Source organism: Trachinotus anak, unplaced genomic scaffold (genome assembly GCF_046630095.1).
Source record: "Trachinotus anak isolate AG129_WGS33_773 ecotype Australia unplaced genomic scaffold, CSIRO_AGI_Tana_v1 ptg000001l, whole genome shotgun sequence".
NCBI classification, from domain to species: Eukaryota; Metazoa; Chordata; class Actinopteri; order Carangiformes; family Carangidae; genus Trachinotus; species Trachinotus anak.
This window is the reverse complement of record NW_027273852.1, coordinates 5,841,455-5,865,264: the sequence shown is the minus strand read 5'-3', so window position 1 is coordinate 5,865,264 and position 23,810 is coordinate 5,841,455. Positions and strand designations below refer to the sequence as shown.

At 39.7% G+C, this 23,810-nt stretch overlaps 1 protein-coding gene across 2 annotated transcripts in view; it reads left to right on the top strand.

Moving 5' to 3' along the window:
* The window catches only part of LOC139606674 (receptor tyrosine-protein kinase erbB-4-like), a 298,222-nt gene extending 275,031 nt beyond the window's left edge, over window positions 1-23,191 (top strand). For both annotated transcript variants that reach the window (XM_071459072.1, XM_071458981.1), the window contains exons 21-28: window positions 7,965-8,120; window positions 9,770-9,845; window positions 12,130-12,276; window positions 15,187-15,284; window positions 15,740-15,910; window positions 19,355-19,604; window positions 20,852-20,977; window positions 21,070-23,191. In XM_071459072.1, the coding sequence (XP_071315173.1) occupies window positions 7,965-8,120; window positions 9,770-9,845; window positions 12,130-12,276; window positions 15,187-15,284; window positions 15,740-15,910; window positions 19,355-19,604; window positions 20,852-20,977; window positions 21,070-21,740 (1,695 nt within the window). In that variant the 3' untranslated portion in view covers window positions 21,741-23,191. The remainder of the gene's footprint in view (window positions 1-7,964; window positions 8,121-9,769; window positions 9,846-12,129; window positions 12,277-15,186; window positions 15,285-15,739; window positions 15,911-19,354; window positions 19,605-20,851; window positions 20,978-21,069) is intronic.
* Window positions 23,192-23,810: the final 619 nt, after the last annotated feature.

Below are 23,810 nucleotides of genomic sequence, written 5' to 3'. Positions count from 1 at the left end.
CAATTAATGAAAATTGTTAGGGTTAAGCCAGGAAGTGAGACCTGAGAAGATGACTTCAAAGGATAGACATTTGCTCAGGCATTAATTTAATTGCAAGACACTAGTTGGTCCCAAAGAGATTTGATTTTATGTCACCAGGGCATAAAACATTGGCTGTGGTTCAGATTATTACATGCAGGAAAGTGTGGTATTTGGCAAATTTTACAAGCATTCTCCCATTTTTCCAGAAATATTGTGGGAATTGGACAAAATTTCTTTCAAGGATTGTTTTGTTTTTTAACAAGATGTATGTTTGTTTTCTCCACTGACTCATCTGACAAGAAGCCCCTCAGTTTCCTGTAGTTTTAAGGTTTTAATTAATCCTTTTTCTCTGTTTATACAAACTCACCTGTTATTGTTTATTGTTACAGCTATTCAACTCTCTGTCACAGCATCGGTCAGAGAATTGATAAATTGGTCACTTGGTGAGTAAAGACCACAGCTCGAGAGGCTGAAAACCATATTCAAGGTTTTGCACACTTTCTAATGTGAGAACCATCTTCATTTATCTTCTTCTGTAATCAGGCTTCCCATCTCATTATTAATTAAAACTGATGATTGCATATTGTACCAGCTCAGTTACACTCATGAGAGTATTTGTGTGTTCATATAAGAGATACGAGCCCTCCTCTATGCTGTAGGTATGGTAGGGGAACCTGCACCAAGCATTCATCAGAGAGAATAAATGTATTTGACCAAGGTTCCCTCTCACACAGTGCTAACCCAGTCTGAGAACAGACAAATTGTTCATATTCAGGCTGCTCCCTAATGTCATTTTCTAAATTCATTATGACATGGGAGCTCAAAATGAAATGAAAGCCTACTGCTTTCATCATTATTGTGTTATCATTCCCCTCCTTTCCCTCAGTTTCTGCTCCACGTTGGAGTGATTCGTTTCACCTCATTCCTTAAACAGTGATTCACCTCCTCCCATGCCCACTGGAATCTTTTTATATCCAAACCATACATTAAAAATATACTACGTCAAACAGACACTGCAATAGTGTCATGAACATCCATTAAAACTGCACCATTATTCACAGTATGATAACAAAAAGTAGACAGTCACCAAACATCCTGTGCCCTCCAGAAATTCCAGCATCCCAGTTAAAATGAGCCAAAAAGGCTGCAAACAAAAGAGAAAATCAGCACAGACAAGTCATGTTTTCTTGCTGCTGAGTGTTCAGTGCTCAGAATAAAATGACTCTCATTCACAGGAATGAGAGTCATTTCATTTTTATTAATTACATTTTTTACAGGGCCTGGTATGCTACACTAGGAAGGAGATGTACAGCATCGCACAACTCAATCACTGAATTAAAAAGCTAATCAAAGTAGATTTCACTGTGACTTGCTATAGCTCTTGGTCCTATAACCTCTTAGTATACTATTACATATTGCTTAGAGACCAGGCTTTACAGCTGAGGGAGGGGCTGCTACTAAGTACTTAGAAAGCACCTTGTAAAATTTTTATTTCGTGGATATGCTTTTAAAAATGTCAGCTTTGGTCTAACAAGTTACCGTAACTTATAATATGGTCCAATAGGTACCCACTTGAATAATATACACTACCTCTATGGTGAGCTAGCTGTGGGGAAAATGAAGGGTCACCCATACAAAGCTGTTCCAAGCAATAGTTTAGGAAATACAGTATGTCTCTCTTGCTCGAGGTTAGGTGAAAAGATTGATACCGGGTATGAAGATTGGAAGTGGGAAGCAGCGAGCCTGGATTTTCACTTAAGTTTAAAATCACTGGGCAGAATTTCCAGAGCTCACCAATAAACATGTTGTGTCTGGTTTGTTTAATCCATACACAAAACACAAAAGCTAAACTGTGGCTTTACAGAGAGCTACCTGGTGTAAGTATTTGCTCGGCTACAGTCACTGCATCTCAGATTAAATAAACGTGATACAATAGCCAGACTAGCTGTCTTAAACTTAGAGTTTAGATTCAAATATGAGAGAATATTTTTACGTAGTTTTTGCATGGAGTAACGTGGAAAAGTTCCACTGATGGATAACTGAAAGGATAACAAAAAAAAGCAGCTAGGATGACGAGAAATAGTGTAAATATAGGAAATAGTGTTGTTGCCTGACATGTATGAAACCGGACGTCTCACGTCATAATTTGCTATTGTTCAAATTTTGGTTTGAAAAAAAATACAGCTTAGTAAGTAAGTATATATATAGTAATAATATATGCGACCCAAATCATGGTGGAATGCTGTGATATCCAAGAATGAATTCTTCTTTACCTCATAACACTATGGGCACAAATCCACAGTAAGAGACGTCATCACAAGCAGAGGAGGTGGATCATCTAACACACACACACACACACACACACACACACACACACACACACACACACTCTGACTAAAGAAAGAGAACACACAAGAGATTTATGGAGCCTCTGTAGGATGTTCAATCTCATTAGAAGTGCTTCCTCACGAATAACAATGCATCAGGATGAATCACTTGATTATAGATTTCAGAGTGTGTGTGTGTGTGTGTGTACCACCTGCATGTGTGCTGACAGCCTCCTCTGTGTGTGACTCTGTGTGTGTGTGTGTGTGTGTGTGTGTGTGTGTGCGCGCGCACTTGTGTGTCTGTCTTAGCCAGAGTAAATAACAGTGGGAAGTGCCAGTCGGTGAAAAATGGGCACAGCCTCTCCTCGCTCTCCTCCTATTGATTTAATCTCCAGCCCTTTGCCATTCGCCGCCAAATTTGTCTTCACAAAACAAATCTGAGTACAATCCTGTCCACTCAGGTTTTGTTCGCATGACTCTGTGAAATAAGCATAAATAACCATGACGGGAGGTCAGAATATTCTCTGGGTGAGCAGTAATTCTCCTGACTGGAGAGAGGGCAGTTAAGCAGCCTCCATACAGACCTGTGGTGCTTACATTGTTCACCTTCCTTTCTTTTTCTGTAAATGCGATTTTCTTCACCACTTTTTGCACTAAAGAATTACTCTGCTTGTATTCCTACCTTTATAAAGCATACAGTCAGTCTTCAAGCAGAAATCAGCTAATTCTGAACCCGTTTCAGTGACAAAAACAAATCAGAATGATGGACAGAAAAGATGGCAGAGTTATTGAAGCTTGCATGGACCCCTGTTCTTCATAATTAGACACAAAATTTTAAAACTGCACTAGCTAGTGGAATGTCATAGTTTTCGATTTATACGGTTCAGTCAATTAATTAAAATAGACTTGGTCTTTTCTAGCATGCAAAAACACAAAAAGAAATAGGAGACTTGATTGTGAAAATGTTGGCCTGCCACAAAGTGGACAACCTTGTATCTACTAGCAGTAGTTGCAATTGTATTTTCCTGAAATTCTACTTGATTCAAAGTCTTGGGCTCTGTTTCTAGCATTGAGGTTTTTTTTTTTTCCTTGGCTTGCTCTTCCATGTAAAATCTCCATGGGCAGGGTTTAGGGCACAGGCCTGATCCCCACTGATTGGAAAGCAGCTCTCGTCTGAAGGTATGATCATAACAGAGTCTGTCTGAAGCCTGTGGATTTTCTCTGGTGGCAGGCTCACCTCAAATACAGCTTCCGCAACTGGCATCCCTCTGGCTGTCGCGTCCGGGTTTGCTGCAATTACAAACCTCTGGCAGTGAGTTGTTCCCATCATGTCCACATGGGAGGGCAGTAAATGAGAGCAACCGAGTAGAAAAAGAAAAAAAAGTTAGTTCCTCATGCACGTCTGCAGCCACTTCCCACATTGCACACTTCCATCACCTCCCCCACTCAATCTCATTGTGCTGGCAAATTAAAATTCATGGGTTGCCAAGCCATCCATTCTCCCTCCATTGCTTAATTGTCTCGAAAATTGAGGAGATTACCGTGCCCGATTTATGTACAAATAAGAATCTGTCAGAAACCTGGCAGTCTATACCATGACGCATAGACGTGATTATTCGGGAGCCGTAGGCAATGGCCAGCATGGGATACCTCAAATCCCAACCTTTATCCTGTTCAATTCTACCCTCTGTGTATATCTCTCTGAGCAATGCGTGCTTCAAAGAGGCAGACAAAACACTGGAGAGAGGAAAAACTCACAGAGAAGAATGAAAAGCACACATCACCACTCGATGTGTTTTGATGCTGGTCAGCATCCTCTTTGTGTACGACGTTGTCCACTTTTCCTAACATGTATTCTGCCTTGACTTTGAACATCAGGTCACAGTGCAGCACATATAACACTGTTAGTTCTCACAACATTGGTATCAGCTATTTTTTTAAGCAGATTAGGTATTGGTTGCTCAAAAAACCTTTTTATGTCATGTATTTATGTATGAATATTTATTACATTTAGATTGTGTACGGCTAATGATGGGATCAGACCAGAGTCCTGCACAGGTCCAGTTTTACAAACCTGCACTCAAAAAGCTCAGGACTGGAACCAATTTGTTACCCATAATTATCTCTAAATCAAATCTGGTCCCAACCCGCCCCCTAACATTAATTAAACACATCGGCCACACAGTCCCTCCCTTTAAAACTCATGTAGATTTTATTAAAGCAGGGCTACATGATGGCTGGTCTAAGGTTATCTGCCGTTTTGTGTAATGCGCTGTCCCTTTCAGATGTGCAAAGCACTCGCTCAGTCAGCTCCCATGCAATAGTGACACAAAGATAACTTATGTTGCCGTAATTATCTGTCCAGAGTGACTCCCTGTTGCTATCAGTTCGCTGCATTCTCAGTTCTGTACTGATGATCAATTGATGGGTGAAAGGTTGTGCCATGGGTATTCACAATAAAAAAGATAAATAAAGATATAGTTATATTATTTCATTCTCATGTTTTTTTTTTCTCCTACTGCCCACTCACATTTAGTTCATCTTTACCTTTGCTCATACCCATTAATTAATATATAATATTTTTTTAATATTTAATTAATATTATTTTATTTTTTTTAAACCATTATACATAATTTTTATACCATTTCCAGTCATACTGTGCATTTATCTTTGAATGTTTTCTTTAGCAGTCAACACATGCTCATTGTTGTGTGATGGCTGGAAAAAGTTCCATATTATTCATTAGTTGCAGGTTGGTTCATAAATCAAGTACAGTATTGCCAGGTTGGCAACAATGGCAGCTGAGTTAATAATTGGCTCACATGTGATTGTTGAGCCTAGAGCCAGTGATAAGAGTCCAACAAGCAAACATGAGCAGCAGTTGAATAAACTGTCAATTACTGGCTACTTGAATGGCACACTGTAGGCTGTCAGCAAGAGCATGCTCTGCACTTCACCGGGTTTCCTGATTCCATCAATCACAGATGGCACTTTTAGTCGAGACCTTCATGGGGTCTGACACTGACTCTGAAATGATTTACCAATATCATCTCTTTATATGCAACAGTTTATTTAGTGATAATAATCAGATATGCCAAAAACAAATCAAAACACAAAGAAGTCCTTGTCTTCAGTTGCCTTCCTTTTTCACTGCTGATCATCTCCCCATGTATCGGTGACATGACGTGTCTGAAGAGCAGATGAAACTGATGACTTTTGCTTGCTGTCAGCAAATCATCACATCTCAGCACATCTCTGACAGCACCTCTTTGTTGGCAGCTTGTGGCATATTGTAACAGGATCTTAGTCCATCCATCCTCCCAGTCAGACAGGCTTCTCAAACATTATGTCAGACTGAATAATGAAGTGACATGGAACAGCAGTTTGGTTTGATTATTAAATTGTAACTTATCAGTCATCAGATTTATTCAGCCTATATGGCCTGAACGACCATATAGGTTTTTATGTCCCTACCCTCTGATACGACCTATAGGAGAACTCCCCTGAAATAGCACCGCCACAGCAGCTTACCGAACAACTGGTTACAATAATAAATATGCGGTTAAGCCTATGGATTGCTCACAGTCTGGGCTCAAAAACAACTTGCTTAGCTCCAGGAAAACATGGTTTGGCTTAAAATGAGTACCTTCTTAAGGTTAGAGGACCTTCATCGTCATGGTTACCATAATAACCACATAGGAACAGTCATGGATAAAACAAAGAGAGATGGCTATTGGTTTAAAACAGGGAACTAACAGCAGTTTACTGTGTGAAAGTCCTGTGTTTTATGGGCCCATCCATCCACCCCATTTCCCTCCAAATGTGTACTTTAACCTTTAGTACCTCAGCCAATTCATCTTTTGCTTCCATCATGATTACTACAGCTGCTAGAGGTCACCTAACAGTAAAACGTAATCATGGGTCATTATAAGCTGCTGGCACAGGCAATCTATGGGCTTGGTTTTTACTGGAGAACTCTCTGGTCCTCATAGTTCACCACATTATCTAAATAAAGGTATATGTTTCTTTGGGAGGAGTGTTCTAGGTAGGTGTTGGTGATATTGTAGGAAACAATCTGTTTTTTTTTCTTCTTATTCTGTATATATGGTTTCATATAAGAATTGGTGGCTATTTGATCGGGTAAGAATACATACTGAATATGTGTGTGCGTGACAGTCACTTCATTTCATTTAGGTCACATGATGAAGTCTAATGAAAACTGTTGTTTGTCTGTACCGCCTTTGTCTCTTTTAAATTCTGTACCAGTTTGACATGGATGGTCTTTTTCTTAGATTTGCCGTCAGCTCCGTTTCCAGTTCCCACCCACACCCACACACACACACACACACACACACACACACACACACACACATGCAGGTGTATCAGGTGCATGTGAGTTGTATGTCTGCAGCTACATGTGAGTTTGTGTGTAAATGTGCAGGCGTGTGTGCTGAAACCACATGTTCTCTCCTGTGAGGGAGCCAAATGAGGCTGTGTGATTATAGCCTTACCAATGTAATCTCACCTCTTAGAATGCTGCCACTCAACCCCACATATCCTCTCTCCTCCTCCCCTCTCCTCTTCCATCCACTCCTCCTTTTAGTCCAGCCGATTCCACCTAAATCCAATTTGTTAGGGGTTTCAAATAAGGCCTCGTTTTTCTGTCCTCTCGCCACTTCGAACTAAGTGGCTTCTGTTATTGCTTGTCCAATTTGAAATAGTTTTTTTTTCCCCCCATCTTTCCTTTTCCTCAGGTCCACTCTTGCAGTGATGCACAATGGTCAGCGTTGACTCTAGATGTGTGGCACAAGATGCAGCAACTAAAAAGCTTTTATACATACAAGTATATCAGTCTTGTTGAAGTGTGAGGTTTTGTATGTGTTCAGTGTCTCAGTTGCAGTCCATGTTTGATGCTCAAAATGCTATTGAAGGACATGTATACCTTCTACTGAAAAATGTGCCTAGAAATGAATTGTGTAGATTAAACACATGAAAACTTTTTCTGTATATCTAAGAATGTGGGAGATGTCTTTTCCTTTTTTCAACACAGATAATCATCATTAATTAAAGTGGGGACAGGGAGAAGGAGCAGAGGGGTGGCTTTTTAATTGTTCAGTAAATGTATTGCATGAAATGTGTTGCTCCAACATTCCTCTCTTCTATGGGTCCTGTTTTAATTGAAAACCTGCCTCTGGGTTAATGCTTATGGATGCAGCTGTTATTGCATCACCAAGCATTTAGCAATAACGAGGGCTTTTCCACAGTCTGGTTGTTGATTGATGAGAATTGGAACCATAAAAATAACAATGTGGTGGTAATGATGATGACACAAATAATTATAAAAATTCTAATGGGTTCTTGGTGGTGGTAGTGATGATAGTGATGGCGATGGTGATGAGGATGAAGACAGATGGTGATGTTGAACAGGAGTCAGTCTTGCATGTGTGTGTATGTGCAGGTTACTGCATACCACAGCATGCTCAGTTCTGCAGATATGTGTATTGTATATGGATAATCTCAATAGCAAATGATTGTGTGTGTGTGTGTGTGTGTGTGTGTGTGTGTGTGTGTGTGTGTGTGTGTGTGTGTGTGTGTGTGTGTGTGTTTGTTTTGCAGGGGATGATGTATCTGGAGGAACGTAGGTTGGTCCACAGGGATCTGGCGGCCCGAAATGTTCTGGTCAAATCTCCCAACCACATCAAGATCACTGACTTTGGCCTGGCTCGCCTGCTGGATGTTAATGAGAAGGAATATAATGCTGATGGAGGAAAGGTAAATAAGTAATTTACACTATCAGACAAATAATCCCACAAATTAACAAAAAAAAAAAAAAAAAAAGAAAACTATGGTGGCATAATTTGCTCCAGGAAAGTATAAATGTTTTTAGTGGCAAATTTTAATATATTCATATGTTTACAAAAAATGCTTCAAGGAATAGGTTGAGATTGTGGGAAATATCCTTTGTACTATCTCCCAAAAAAGTTAGATGAGAGGATCAATACTGCTCAAATATCTTTTTGGTAATATTAAGTTACAGCTAGCATCACTAAGCTGTATCTAATAATTTATTGATTGGGCAGAGTGACTTGTACTTTTCTATTCAGACAGAACATGAAGTTAATTTTAGAGGTTGTATGATTACATACAAAGTCAATGGAAAGACCCAAATAAACACAAATTTGCCCAGGGCAACGCAAACTGAGTTAAAAACGACCTGTTAATTAGTGTGACAGATACACTTCACCCTTCAATGTCCAGTCTTCGTCCTATTCTGAGCTAACCAGCTGCTAGGTATAGCCTGATACTGAATGAAATGATATGAGAGTGGTAATGATCTTTGATTTGATTAACATTTGTATTAGACATTTGAAAATAATAGTATGAAGTATATATTTTATATAAAATACTGTACATACAGTGTTTGAATGGGAATTTCAATTCATTATTCTGTCTTTCATTTTTTAATGAACTAAGTAGTATTATTAAAACAGCAGTGTTAATAAACCAGTCCTGCTGGTGGTTGTGTTGGTATAGTGGCTGTTATACCATATGATGCTAATATGCTCTATATGATCATTTTAGCCTGCACTGAGTGACCTTCTTATCAGCTTTTATTGTCTGCCTTTGATGATTTTGGGGGCTCACTCAGATACAATATTATTGAATTACTGTTTTGGACCATATCATTGACATGTTGTAAAAGACAACGATAACAAACAATAGATATTAGCATTAATTAGGGTTTTATATCCTGAGGGAGGAACTTAGCTCATTACAAAGGGCAGTTTTAGTGGAGTTAGTGAGATACTATTCTGCTCTATTGAACCGTTTTATTCACTTTGGGGAATGGAGATCTCAAAACCCTATCAACTTAGTAAACAAGTACTTTCTCTGGGCTCTCTGTACACAGGCTTCTGGCCTCTTCTATTTTTTGTTCATGCTTTTCCTCTTTTGCATTCTGTTTCCAAGCCCTCTCTTTTCAAGAAAACCCATAAACCCCCCCCCCAGCGGCGTGAAAGACAGACACACTCTTCCCTTCAGTACCCTTCCCCCTTTCCCTCAACCACCATTACTGTTATCAATAGAACTGGGGTTCAAATCTGTGTTAAGCTTCTTCCCAGACTGCCCTGCCATTTGCACCAGGTTATTCCAGTACTTTTCCAATACTCTTCCAATACTCTTTCATCAAACCTTGTTTTCTCCCTAACATGGGTTACACAGTCAGTTCTGCCAAAACAGTTCACTGTATGCCAACACCTCATCAACAAATGATTAGTCTGAACCCAGAACTTGTGTAGTCAGTTCCCTCATCAGGTTTTTTTTTGCAGAAATATAAAAGAAAGATATAGCTGTAAACTCTTTTCAGTGCTTTTTAATGATGAATGTGGCACATACTGATGTGCTCTGATTCTTTCTGGCAGATGCCCATCAAGTGGATGGCCTTGGAGTGTATCCATTACAGGAAGTTTACTCATCAGAGTGACGTTTGGAGTTACGGTAAGCTTCAATATTTCCTGTTAGGAAACTCAGGTTAAGTGGATAAAACCATTAGGACTGTGATGTTTTCATATAACAGACAGACCAAGTATAATCTCTCAGTGATTTTCCATTTTGAATGAAATCACATTACATTAATTTCGAAAAAACCTACGTTATAACCCTGAGGTGTAGGTCTTCCACTAAGAGTACGTTCTGAGCAGAAAAAAGTGTTTAAAAAGATATCAAATACTGAGTGGCCACTCACTTTATTAACAATGTTTCAGTTGTCAGACCTTCACCAAGCAAAGTTCATATAGACAAATTGAAATTGCAAAATGGCCAAAATGTTCTCCAGCTTAATGAGAGTGACACAGAGCTACTCGTCATTGGTTCTGCAAATTGCACAAGTTGGCGTCTCTAGAAGTATCTTTACCACATTAGTTGTAAAGTTAAAAATTAATAATTTTCTCAGTTTTGGACATTTGATGGCGACTTAACAGTACATTCAGACCGAAAGTGTAATAGGAAAATATTTGCTCAGGCTGCTCTGCTTAGGACGCTGTTGAAGTTTGACGTAGATGTAGACATAGACATGAAGATGCCATAAATGAAATAGACAGCTAGTGAGTTTCTTTGGAATATCTGGTCTTGCAAACTGTATTTAAAGGGCCCACAAAGCAAACAGAAATGTCAACGGTATCTTTGTGCCAACTGACCACAGGTAGGTTATTTCACCCCTCACTGTCAGGCCTTCCTCATCTCCACTATTAAAACCTATCTCAAGACCTATGTTCTTACAACTGCCTTTGAATCCCCTTAATTGTGATTGCTTTAATTCTGTCTGTTGTAGTGATTTACCTATTAATTTTCATTATTTACTTTTATTTTTTTAAAACTACATTTTAGTTTTATCTGTAAAGCACTTTGCTCAACACTTATTATTAAATGTACTCTAAAAATAAGTTGACTCAACTTGCCTTAAGGTTTTTTGTTTTGTTTTTTTAGGGAAATGAGATACACTACTGTAAGTGTTGCGTGAACATGTACTATAGTCTTAGACGGTGGGTTTTCAGCCTGCGGCAGAAGATGGGCGGTGATGCTATAGTCCTTACTTAAGTGTAGTGTTCATTCCACCACTGTGGGGTCAGAACAGAGGAGAGTCTTGACTGTGACTGGCAACCACAGGGTCCACTTAGTAACAGGGTGAGCAACTGTCCAGGCAGAGAAAGGAAATGGTTGCACCAAAAAACACATCTGAATACTAAGAAATAAGGCAGAAATAAGGACAAGACATATTAGATAGAAGGTATCAGGATTTCTGTAAATTGTGGATGCAAGTTAATCGGGTGAAGGCATCTGCTTTGCATCCCTTGTACAGTAAACTCCAGAGAGCTGTAACAGTACTGACAAATGAGAGAAGAGTGATGATTTCCCATACTTCTTAAACAGCTTGAACATGTGGCAATCACAGTCACTGTCAAATGAGAATGGGGTGATCTACTTCTTTAACTCCTGTAATATTAAAATCAGCCTTTGCAGCATGTCAGCAAGATTTAAATCTAAAGTCTCGCTCCTATTATCCCTCAGTCTTATGAGATTGTTATTGCTATATTTCAAGTAACAATTTCCTGTTTGAGTCTACCAATGACTCTTAAAGTCATTTAGGAAAAAAATGCAAGATGGGTCCTATCAAAGAGAATAATGTGTGTTTGATTAAAAGTATCAGTGTGGTTTAGTGCGTCCATGTCCCCAGTGGTCCTCTATGACCGGGGGCTATTATTCTTCCATCTTATTGTGTGCATTTACTCTGCTTGCCACTCATTAGCTCATTAACACTAACTTGATTAAGGCTGAACAGTGGTGAAAGTTCAGCGTGGCTGATGACTTTCAGGACTGTGATTAGATCCTCTCCTTCACTCATCTTCTGTCCTCTGATGTGTTCTGTCTCTTCACCGTATCCCCCCTGATCTCCTCTGGTCTTTCACATCGTTTGCTTTTCGTCTTTTTTCTCCATTTTCTTTCTTTTTCTCACATTTCTTCTTTTTTGCTTGATCTCCTATTTTCTCTTGGCAACTATTGTACTTTTTTCCTTTCCATCTCTTCACTCATATCTTCTCTACTCTGGTTGTATAATCCTCTCCTCTGAACTCTTTAATCTTCTCTTCTTTTTACCTATCTTTACTCTTTTTACTTTACTTTTCTCTGTGCTCTGCTTCACTGATGCATTGTCTTTTGTTCTCTGATATTGTCATCTCCTATGTTTGACATCCTCTTCTTCTTACATCCCTCTTTCTCCTTTTAGGAGTAACCATCTGGGAGCTGATGACCTTTGGAGGGAAGCCATACGATGGGATTTCCACCAGAGACATCCCAGACCTGCTAGAGAAAGGAGAGCGTCTTCCGCAGCCACCCATCTGCACCATCGATGTCTACATGGTCATGGTCAAATGTAGGTAGTGCCATGCACTTCAAACTAAAGCCTCAAAAATAAGCATTGTTGAGTCTGCATCTCAACAGATATTTCACATTATAAGCTAGAAAAATATTTTTACTGTAAAGGCTCTACAGTAACAAGAGAAAGTTAGTGAACCCTGTATTTATGTATAAATGTGTCTTAAAATATGGTCAGATCCTCATCCAAGTTGCAATAATGAACAACCACAGTCTATTTAAACTAATAACTCAAAAATTATTGTACTGATCATGTCCAGATTGAAAACATTCACAGTCTGTGAACTCCTCAGGTAATGACAATGAAAAAAGGTAACTGGAGTCCTGAGGTATCAAACCTGGACTTCAATTAATGAAATCAGATTGGAGGTGCAGGTTAGAGCTACTTTGACTTCTAAAAAAACTGAAATATTCTGAGTTTGATATTCATAAGAACCATCTACTGATGTAAACCATGCCTAGCAAAAAAGAGATCTCTTACAGTCAAGAATTGTTCATTAGCATAAAGCTGAAAGGGTTACAAAGACATCTCAAAGAACTCAGATATCCATCAGTTTATGAGTCTACCATACACACATTATTGAGCATGGTTCCGTGGAGCATGGTGTCCATGGCAGGAAACCACAGTGGAAGCCACTACTCTCCAAAAAAACATTGCACAATGACACTCCACAACACTGGGAAAATAATTTGTGGACTGGTGAAACTAAGGTTGAATTGTGTGGGAAGAACTTGCAGCACTATGTATGGTGTAAAAAGGGCACCGCATAGCAACGAGAAAACATTATCCCAACAGTCAATTACAGTGGAGGGAGCATTGTGAATTGGGGCTGCTTTGCTGCATCTGGGACTGGAAGCTAAACATCATCAAGGAGAAACTGAATTTCCAAGTATATCAAGGTATCTTAGAGGATAACATCAGGGTGGCTATCCAGTTCATCAGCACTGTGAATGTTTAATGGGCGTGCTCGACAAAGACATAAAAGATTGTAAATGTTTGTGGCTTAAGCTCATTGTTGTTTGTCAACACTTGAGGCTTAGATGGAGATCAGATCAGATTTTTTGATAAGTTAACCCAGAAAACCAGGTGATTCCAAAGGGTGCACATACTTTTCCTTGTCACTGCACATAGTATCACAGTATTGTACATGATTTCCAGTTTTTGTGCCCAGCCCTGTACACAGTATGCAGTAGAAAAGCCAGTGGTCTTTGGGGGTGATGAGATGGCCAACTGGTTTTTAGTGGAAGCAAAAATAATTATATTTTTATTAAGTGGTCCAGGTTGGTGTCAAAGATGTTTTTAAAGCTGAAATATTACTATTTTATTTATAATATATGTATAATTGTGAGAAATTCTTCAGAAATAACAAGGTTTAGGAGGACTTATCATAGAACATGAATTAGGAACTAATTTTCCTGGCTGGTTGTGACCCACACCCCGAACACATGGGTCTTATGGGTCGGTGACTGCTGTCATGCTGTCAGGCTCTGTGGTCACAGGCAGTGTTGTAACCTCTGGCCACTGCTGCCAGGACAAAGACTTGGTGCCAGTGCCACTGCGGCCTTGTCCTCTACTCTCCAAGCTGTAGCCTCTGGCCCTCACTGTCTCCTTGGCTCTTACTGACACCCTGAACCTGCGCCAACCTGGCACGCAGACACACACACACACAGCAGGGAGAGGTCATAGTCACCTGCCTGTTACCTGCCTTTCTTTTGCACCACTACACATATGAAGCTCATACACCCAGATACACACAATGCACCACTGCATGTGGTGATAATGCACTTCAGCGTGTTCATTTCACTTTACTACTTCAGGATTTATTGGCAAGAAACTAAGCACATAATGATAAAAGATGATCATTTTTACATATGAATTCTCCTGTATCTGCGTGTGTGTAAAGATGCATCTCTTTCTCTTTCGATCTCTATGTCTCATTTCCCCTGATACCTAGACAGGCTCTACTCAGGGCCAGATCACATGATTGCTTTGGCATTATAACGATGTGTTCACAGAGAAATTGGCAGAAGAGCACATTACTCCATATGGCCATTCTAATGATGAAACAGTATTTATCTTTAGCCTGGAAAAAGTGATTACAAGACTGAAGAATGTCATTAAAAAACAGTAATTGTCCATTATGGAGCAAATAGGAATGTTTTATGTCATGGAAAATGGTTTCAATGGAAAATCTTTTGAGACCCTATTTTCATCTGTTAGAATTTAAGTTAAATGACAAGATGCACTGATGTGTTTTTAGAGATCTGTTTCTAATTTATTTTTAATGTGATGGCTATAGGGCTGTATACGTATGTATTGCACCATAACTTTGCATTCACATGCTTGCAACATTACTTTCGTACAGGTGGAAATAAGTGGGTGGGCTGGGTGGGATTAGTAGCCATCTGTAGTAGTAGCCTCATCTACAGTTCTCACTGTTACTCAGGATCTTTCATATTCAATGACCGTAATTCACACTGCAGCCACATGTGCATACTTAAAATGTATGTTATTTAGGGATCAAAGGATTTATAAAAAAGTCAAAATATTATGAATGATTTTATGCAAATAGCAGAAAAATGAGCATGGCATACATATTTGACATAATCTGCACAGGCAGGACCCTTGAAGTGTGAAGAATAACAATAACGAAAAGCTGGTCACCACTAACACACATCCTGTATGCTGCACGTTTCCACCCATCCACAGGTGCAGTTAAATTCACACAAAGTCAGGAAATAAATTGATCTTGATGGATGTAGATGAGGCATTTGTTTACTGCCGAGAAGATAAACATTTCATTCATTTATAGGGTCAAATTTAAAGTCAAAAATATCCAGCATGCACAGGTTTAAATATCAGTATCTATGGATTTGGAACCTCATATTGGACAAACTCATTTTTCAGGCTGGATGATTGATGCAGATAGTCGACCCAAGTTCAAGGAGTTGGCTGCAGAGTTCACACGAATGGCACGTGATCCCCAGAGATATCTAGTCATCCAGGTTGGTAAATCTTGATGCCATTCCTACAAGATCTGGATTCAATGATTTTAAGATGATTTTTTTATCCAATGATTCTTTTATCCAGTTGGCTAAAAACAGATAAATGCATGTGTTGATATATTCATCCATTTCATACAGGGTGTAGATAGTAGATAACATCAATATTAATTACAAATACATTTTACTTCCCTTATTGCTTGTGTGTCGTACCTTAAAATGATGCTTGCTAGGCTTACATTAGTCAGTACATACAGCAAAGTTAAGTTTTCATCATTAGCAGATGTCAAAATAATAATAACACAAATGTTTGGTTTAAGTTTTTTAATAGAAATTTGAAACCATGGGAAGATACTAAGCCAGAAGAAGTAAAGGCTTTGAATGTGACCGGAATACTAATAACCCCAAACCAACACACACACATACACACACTCACATCAACACACAACTTTTCTCAGGGTGACGATCGCATGAAGCTGCCCAGTCCCAACGACAGCAAGTTCTTCCAGAGCCTCCTGGATGAGGAGGAGCTGGAGGATCTGATGGACGCTGAGGAGTACCTGGTGCCCCACTCCTTCAACATACCACCACTGGCATACACTCCCCGCCCACGCATGGACTCCAACAAGGTATTTTGTTGTAGTTTAGACCTTAAAGCACAGGTCAACAAACAGGGTTTGGAAACTACATACTAGGTGCATTTTAATTGTGATATTGACTGGACACAAAATGTAATAAACACAAAAATAAACTGCACATTTCTCAGTCCCATTAACAGTGGGTTGTTTGAACTAATGGCTTTTTAATTCTTTTCAATGAGACATCTAATTAGTTTGGCTTACTTGTGTTAGCTATTGTTACACAACCAGATGGCAGAGGTGATATAAGCAGTGCTGTCATTAAATGACTGGCTCTCCTGAAGGTGTAAAATCGCTCCCCACATGGAAGAAGATTTTAATGTCTCTAATCATAGATACTGGGAAATCTACTTTTCAACCAGTCTAAAAAAATCATCCCGAGTGTATTGTTTGCTTCAGCATTTCTAAAGTGATAACAAGTTTATCTCTGTTTCAAGTTCATTTTTGGTGTAGTTTTCCAACACAAGTGATATGTTAAATTGTTTTAATGATACAGTTTCTGGAATCTCAAAGGATCCTGTGAAAATATTTTCTAAATAAAAGCATTCATTGCATCAGGTCTGAGTCTAGGGGAACCCGAACATAAAAAGTGGTGAAGTTTTTGTCCAGTTTTCAGGTTCAGTAACATTTTAGACAATCAGTCAATCAGGACATTCACATTCCCACCCCACCTCCAAAATCCAGAAAAATATAAAAGAAATGAACCTATTTTTCAGAATTATAATCAGACACATGTATTTCACACATGAACAGTACTGCATAAAGGTGGCACAGAAGTATGCATACTTACACAAAATGAAGCCCTTGTATTGTTTATATTCAACTTGGTATGTTATTGTTTTTTGTCTTTGTCGAATAGATTAGAATATTGTTGCTCATCTTTTCATTTAACATGCACTCTTAAATAGCATTTCTTATTACCATTTTTTCTGAGTGTAGCAGCAGGGTGACTGGCACTGAACCATGATGGGAAAGGAGACAATATAAAGTAGTCATTCAGATCATTTAGATGGTTTCAAAAGAGATGTGGGGATGAGTTTTCTCAGCGTGTGCTGCAGGACTGTCCTGTTTAAGCACAAAAGACTGAGATCTTGAAACTGAACCCACACAGCCTTCTGAGTTTCACTCTCATCTTCCTCCTGCTCTCTTTCTCTCTGTCTGTTTTCCTTGGTCTTTCTCCATTGTGAAACTATGGTAATTGCCTTCTTTAAAATTGGGGTTTGCAGCCAGACTCCCTCTGTTCCTCAACTGTTCAAATGTTCATCGTCTTTCTTTGGACTTAAATCTATCACAAAACCAGTCACACAGCCAGGCAACTCAGCCATTTTGTATTCCAATATCCCCCTGTGTTTGTGTCAGAATAAAAATGCCTGCTGAATGCCAATGAGAGAAATGACTTCTGTTCCAGTTCAGTTTGGTGCATTTCAGAAGGGTGAAAGATTATTTATTTGCATAATATTTGTAAAGTTATCCTCTACTGTTTTGGGGATTTTTTATTAGGGTGGATACTGAATTAATTTGATTAAATTCATACAGTTACATTCATCCACATAGATAATGTAAATTACTGTAATAAACTTGATTATTGCAGCAAACAAAATATAATATTTACATATAAATACAATCTTCACTTGAGTTGTACAGCATAGCTGAAAGGACTTTTTCTAAATTCACATACACACATTGTTAACATGACATTAGGAACTACCATTGTTAATTAGCATCCTAACAATAAGCCTAACAGTAAGAGTTTGAGAATTCAGAATTGTATTTGACCATGAAAACAATTCAGTTTAATGGTGACCAAAACATTGGGCGTGGCCACAAGCACCTCGTGTTCTCACAGGGGAACATTTTAATGGGGCACTTTACTTGACTCTCCTAAATATCCTCATGTGATGCTTTACTTTACATCAACTTTACAGTTCACATTGTCTCCACAGTGGATGAATCCACGGTGGTCTTCATGGTCAGGATTTTGAGACAACAATATGGCTTTGACTTTGGTTGTTGACTTAAATGACTTCATCTATGATTTAAAGTTGCTTTTTTTCTGATGTGCTCAGGTTTGTGATGGTATTTCTGTTAGAATACAGAGACAAGAGAGGAGGAAGGAGGAGGATGTGTTAATGAGGACTGAGAGAGGGTGATTTAGTAGATGTAGTTACAGGAGAATGAGAAGACAGTGTGAGCTCTCAAGCTTTGACTAATACCTCTAGGCTTAAAGTGTAGACTGCTGAATGAGAAAGTAAGGAAAATTTCAACAGTGACAGACTTACAGTGGAAAAAAAAAAGTACTGATGCGTCAAGTGGCATACAACCTATGTTCGACAAGGACATGCCAGTAGTGACTCTATGGTTTGAAAGTTGATATTTGCTGCTCATTTGATGCTGGTATCCTATTAAGTTATGACAATTTTACCGTCAAAACAAACAGCACAAACATATGGTAAAAATAGTAAGTATTTTCTCACCTAATTTCTAATAGAAGGCTATTTGGTTCTGATTCTTGGTGCAGGCCTTGGTACCACTGTCTTATGGTCTATATGATGATGAATAACTGGGGAACCTGTTAAATGAGAGTGCTGATCTGAGGAGGGATTTGAACCTGCATCTTAATTCACAGACCAGAAATCCAGGAACGTCAGTCCCTTTTGCCATTCTTTCAAACTGTGTGTTTAAGGAAAAATAAGTGCAACAGGAAAATAACAGATTTTCTGCCTCATTAGTAAGATTACAGACTTCTCCGACATCATGTTGGGGAAAGTAAGTGATGGATGTAAAATGGAAAACAAAGCACTCGCTGGATAAATGGGGGAACAAAGATAAATCAGAATGAAGCTCCCAGTGAGGTTCTAAAAAGCTCTTTTTTGTTATGAGCATAGACACAAATGCACACAGCAGGGCAGGGCTGATATGGCTACTTTAAGACTTTGCTGCACGGAGCCTTTTAATTAAAAACCTTTTAATTAAATTGTCCTTGGCAGTCATGCTGCCATATCATTGTTTGGCACTGCTGTTTGTCTCCCCTGCCTGTCATATTGGAATATTAAAGATGAACAATGGTCCAAAGAACTCAAATTCCACATTTTATGATTCATAATATTATTGTATGGCACTTTTATTACATTTCTAATATTTATTTATATTTTATTTATGTCTTTGTTTGCTTATTGTCTGTTTTGTGTACTTCTGTGCTTCACTAGTAACTCAAACTGGCATGTAGACCAAAGACAGGACAACACACAATTATCGTTCATGTTAAAAATAAGCTGAACTTGAGTCATCCATAGTGGTGCAGAATAAACTAAAACTCTCCCCACTTGTATTTGTCTCATGGGGTTTGCCTTGGGAAATTGACACTCTTGTAATTCAGTCTTACATTCCTGCCTCTCTGTCCTGACTAAACCCTCTGTCTCCTCCCCCTCTACCTAGAACCAGTTCAGCTACCAGGACCCCAGCTTCAGCATGGAGGACATGTTGGCCACCCTCCCCAGAGTGGTCTCTGTTCCACCCATGTCTGGGAGCTGCCTCCCTCCACAGGACCTGTCCTTAGGAGGGCAAATTGGTGGTGGATTCAGCCGTGGCAACCAGGACGACCCTCGCTGCAATGGCACCCTGAGGAAGCAGGCCTCCCCACGGTCAAGCACCCTTGGGGCTGTCTCAGCTCTCACTGCAGGACAAGGTAAAGCAGAGTGTTATCTGAAAGTTGTGGAAATGTGGAGGAATAGTAATGTCCTCGCTAAGTGTAAGTGAATGTGTGTGTCAGGTGAGCAGAACATAGTGTGAGACTGATGGATATTGGGGGCAAGAGGGTCTGTAAAACTAAGCGATCAGCTCAATTAATTGCTAATCTGCAGGTTTGTTTGTTTGTTTGTTTTGCCACCACTATCAATTTTAACCAAACAGATTTACTCTCTGGAGTTCCTGCTGAAGGTAACACTGTAGGGTTCTGCAGATAAGATCGCCCAAAAGTGCTGTTTCACAGACACTGTAATTAAAGCTTGCAATTTATGGACATGAATCAGTTACATGAATCAGGACTTTTTTGTTTGGACACGAAACATTATTGGTTGTTTAAACAAACATACTGTTAATTAAATGTTTGAATTGTTTATTTATTTTTTTCAGTTATTGTTTGTTATGTAATAGTTTTAGTTAATTGTATTATTCATTATTAAATTGTCATATGGCTTTTATGTATTTCCCTGCATAATAACCCTCTTCTACATTTCCAGGAAAAAAAATCACATACTGTGTGAAAAAAGTTGGTATTAGCATTCAAAAATCATTACCTTAACACAGAAACCATAATCTGTGTAATAACACATCAATGAAATTAAAGTGAGCTGACTGACTCATGCCCTTCTGTGACTGACCTTATGTGCTGTTTCCTCAGTGGTATTGTACCGTGATGGTGGATCACTCACCAATCTAATAGAGAATTTGGGAGATGAGGCTAAGCCCATATCTAGCAGCTGTCTGGCAAAACCAAATCACACATTACACCTCTCAGGTAGCAGGAGAGAAGCAGCAGCAGTGGCAGCTTTTTGTTATGAGCAGTACTTTTATGGCTACTTTCCAGATTTGTTTGGCCAAGAGAAGGGGAAATTAAACCTTAAATAAGCATTATGAATACATGTATATCTACCTGCCATGCAATTCCCAAATCCCCACAAAAACAAAGAGTTCTTGAGCTATAGAGCTATTAGCTGTAGTCCTTCCCAAGAGACAAAATAGGTACAGTGTACGAAAAAAGATTGCATTGCAAAAGGAAGATGCTTGTTTATTGGTGAAGAATGACTTGCATTGAAAAGGAAAACATACATTTACTAGATACCACAAATCTGTATCTGTATTATTCATGGAGATAGGGTTTGTTAAGTACCACATTTCAAATTTCTGCCTTGCTGTTTCCTTTCACTCCCCAAGGTGGAGGGGAGGACAGTGGACAGCGTTACAGTGCCGATCCAACGGGTCTTTTAGCAGAACGAGGAACAAAAGGAGACAAGGACCAGGATGGCTACATGACTGCCATGAGAGACAAAAACAACTCAGGTTACTTTGACAGTTTTGAGATCCACTGAATGTGTCTATAAAGTTAATGGATATTTGGCTGGAGGGTAATGCTATCTCATTTTTGTTTCCAGATTATCTCAACCCTGTAGAGGAAAACCCCTTCGTCACACGTCGGAGGAATGGTGACGCCCACGCAGTGATTGATGGAGCAGGTTGCCATACCCTGCACATGGCTGGAGCTGCTGCTGTCCCCAAGAGCCAGTCCACCCACAGGGACGATGAGTATGTCAACGAGCCACTGTACCTGAACACCTTCCTTAACCCTGGGGACAAGAACGGATTGGCTGGCGCAGTCTCCATCTCTGGCCCTGGGTCCTCTGTTGCCCAGTCAGTATCGCAGACAGTCAACCCATCAACATCGAGCCACACCGTCTCATCCACTGGATATGTGGTACCTCCTGGCCACCTCCCCCACCCATCATATCCCTCACACACCCTGCATCCAGGGCATTCAGGACACGCTCTGCACTCAGGCATCACCAGCAGCACCATCATGTTTGATAAGAAAGGCAAGAAGGCCACTTTTGACAATCCTGAATACTGGCAGCACAGTCTCCCCCCAAAGTCCTCACTGCACAACCCTGAGTACCTGCAGGACTGCAGCACACGCTTCTTCTACAGGCAGAACGGACGCATTCGCCCTGCTGTGGCCGAAAACCAGGAATATTTGTCTGAGGCTGCTATGAAAGCCGGTAATGTGTTGCCGCCCCCTCCATACAGACAGAGGAACACTGTGGTTTAGTGACCCGCCTGTAGCACAGTGGAGGGATGAATAGAGGGATAAGGGTGGAGATAAACGGACTGTGAACAGTCCTTTCGTTTTCTTGCAGTACTTCTCAACCTGGGTTCTCCTTGCACCCTCCCTGAACACTTCTCTCTGTTATATCTGATTGCAAGTCTTTTATTCTCACTCTAAGGTTCTGCCTTTTCTTGACAGGACCACAATAACAGTCACTCACAGCCTCACTTGACACTCAAACCATATTTTTTAGCTCCATCCTTGGCGCCTAAAGCAATTAGACACATCTCTTTGAGATGGTTGGTTCCGTTCTGGAGCAAACTGTCCTGGCATCTTTAGTACAACAAAATCACAGATTGAAATTAGATGCTTAATAGAATAAAAAGGACAGATAAACCAAGGTTAGCCCAAAGAGAGGATTATTGCCATGACCTTACCTGAATTACCATGGCTTTTCTTTATACACCCATAAATTACTGTTCGCCATTTCACCATATTCTTTTACTTCATTTTCCACCCAGCTAGAAGTACACTCTGCAGTATGCACACATTGCTAGTGCTTGTGTGTAATCTGTCAAATGGCACATTCACATGGAGTTATCTCGTGACCTACCAGCAAACCTGCAGTCATAGTGAAGACCCCAGATGTGGCTTGCATGCCTGCACACATGCTTCTTTGACTGTTACATGTTTTACATGTTGCTGCACCAGTAATGGAACTCAAACACGTATCACACACAGCTCATGTCATACCTACAACATGTTAACGTGCCAGCAGCCTTGACACACCAGTAACATCTACACATTAATTCATAAGTAAATAAACTCATGCTGACAGATAAGAATGCTGCCACTTGAAATATATTCTGGAGAGGAGGCTCAATTGACCTTGTGCAGGAATACAGCGTGTTGATAATAGAAGTCAGTGATGCAGTGCAGAAAAACAGGTTCAACAGGAAAGTAAATGTCACCACAGTTTTATGGAATACTGTGATATCACCCATTATTTGTTGGAGATCATTCAACAGATTATTGGCATGGCTAGAGAGGGATTTAAAAGGTTGATCGCTCAGAAGATGACCCTTATCTTCCTACGCTGAGATCCCTCCTGTCCTCTTTCTTCCACACCAATCCAGTCAGAAGAGCAAGCAAACCATCCGGTTCAATATCACCTTCGTAAGATCGTTGTAAGCAGCATCGTGACTGACATAAGCAATGGTAACTGCAGCACTAGGATTGATCTTTCAATGGAACTGGTGCCTGGGGATGGACATCTCTTTTTAACAGGGCAAGGAGCATGATTGTGGAGAACATTTAAACAGGCCATAAGGGTAAGATATAAGAGTTCAGATTCTGGATCAGAGCTTGGTTTTTGTTGTTTTTCTTTCTTTTTAGGCATCAGGGATTTATTTACTTTGTCACCTTGTCTTACAGTGGATGTGCTTAATGAAAGACAGGGTAAACAGCACAGACTCCCAGCCACAAAAGAGCATTGTGGAGACGGCACAGAGGCTAACCCTTCAGAGCTGTAAATAAGCCAATTACATGTCATTACCAGACAGACATAATCCCAGAAAAAGGTTCTGTGGACTGAGCTGTGTCTGGAAAGATGTTTTAAGTACATCAAAAGATGAGGATAAAATATATTTTTCTCACCTCTCTGTGTTAATACTATTGTATGTCATAAAAACCGATAATTATCTTTGACCACGTAGTCACGACTACAGGGCCTTGCTCTGTCTCTTGGGGTTAAGGTGGTTCAGGAGGAGAGACTGTCAAAACTGTCTAAAGAGGCCTCCTCCACATTTTTACCATGGAACACTACCAGAAAATGGGACATTTTTTTGTATTGGTGTTTGACGTTAATTGTGTGACATTACAAGTTATCGCTGAATCTGCTGATGGCTAGCTTTTCTGTACTCATACAATACTGCCAGATGCCACAGTAAGCTCTGATGGAGACCAGTAGCATCTGTCATCAAAGGACTTTGAAGCCTAATTTAGGCCTGGGTTGATAATTTAATAGCACTCAATGCTCTGGCACAGCCAAATGACTTTGCTGTTATTCTCGTT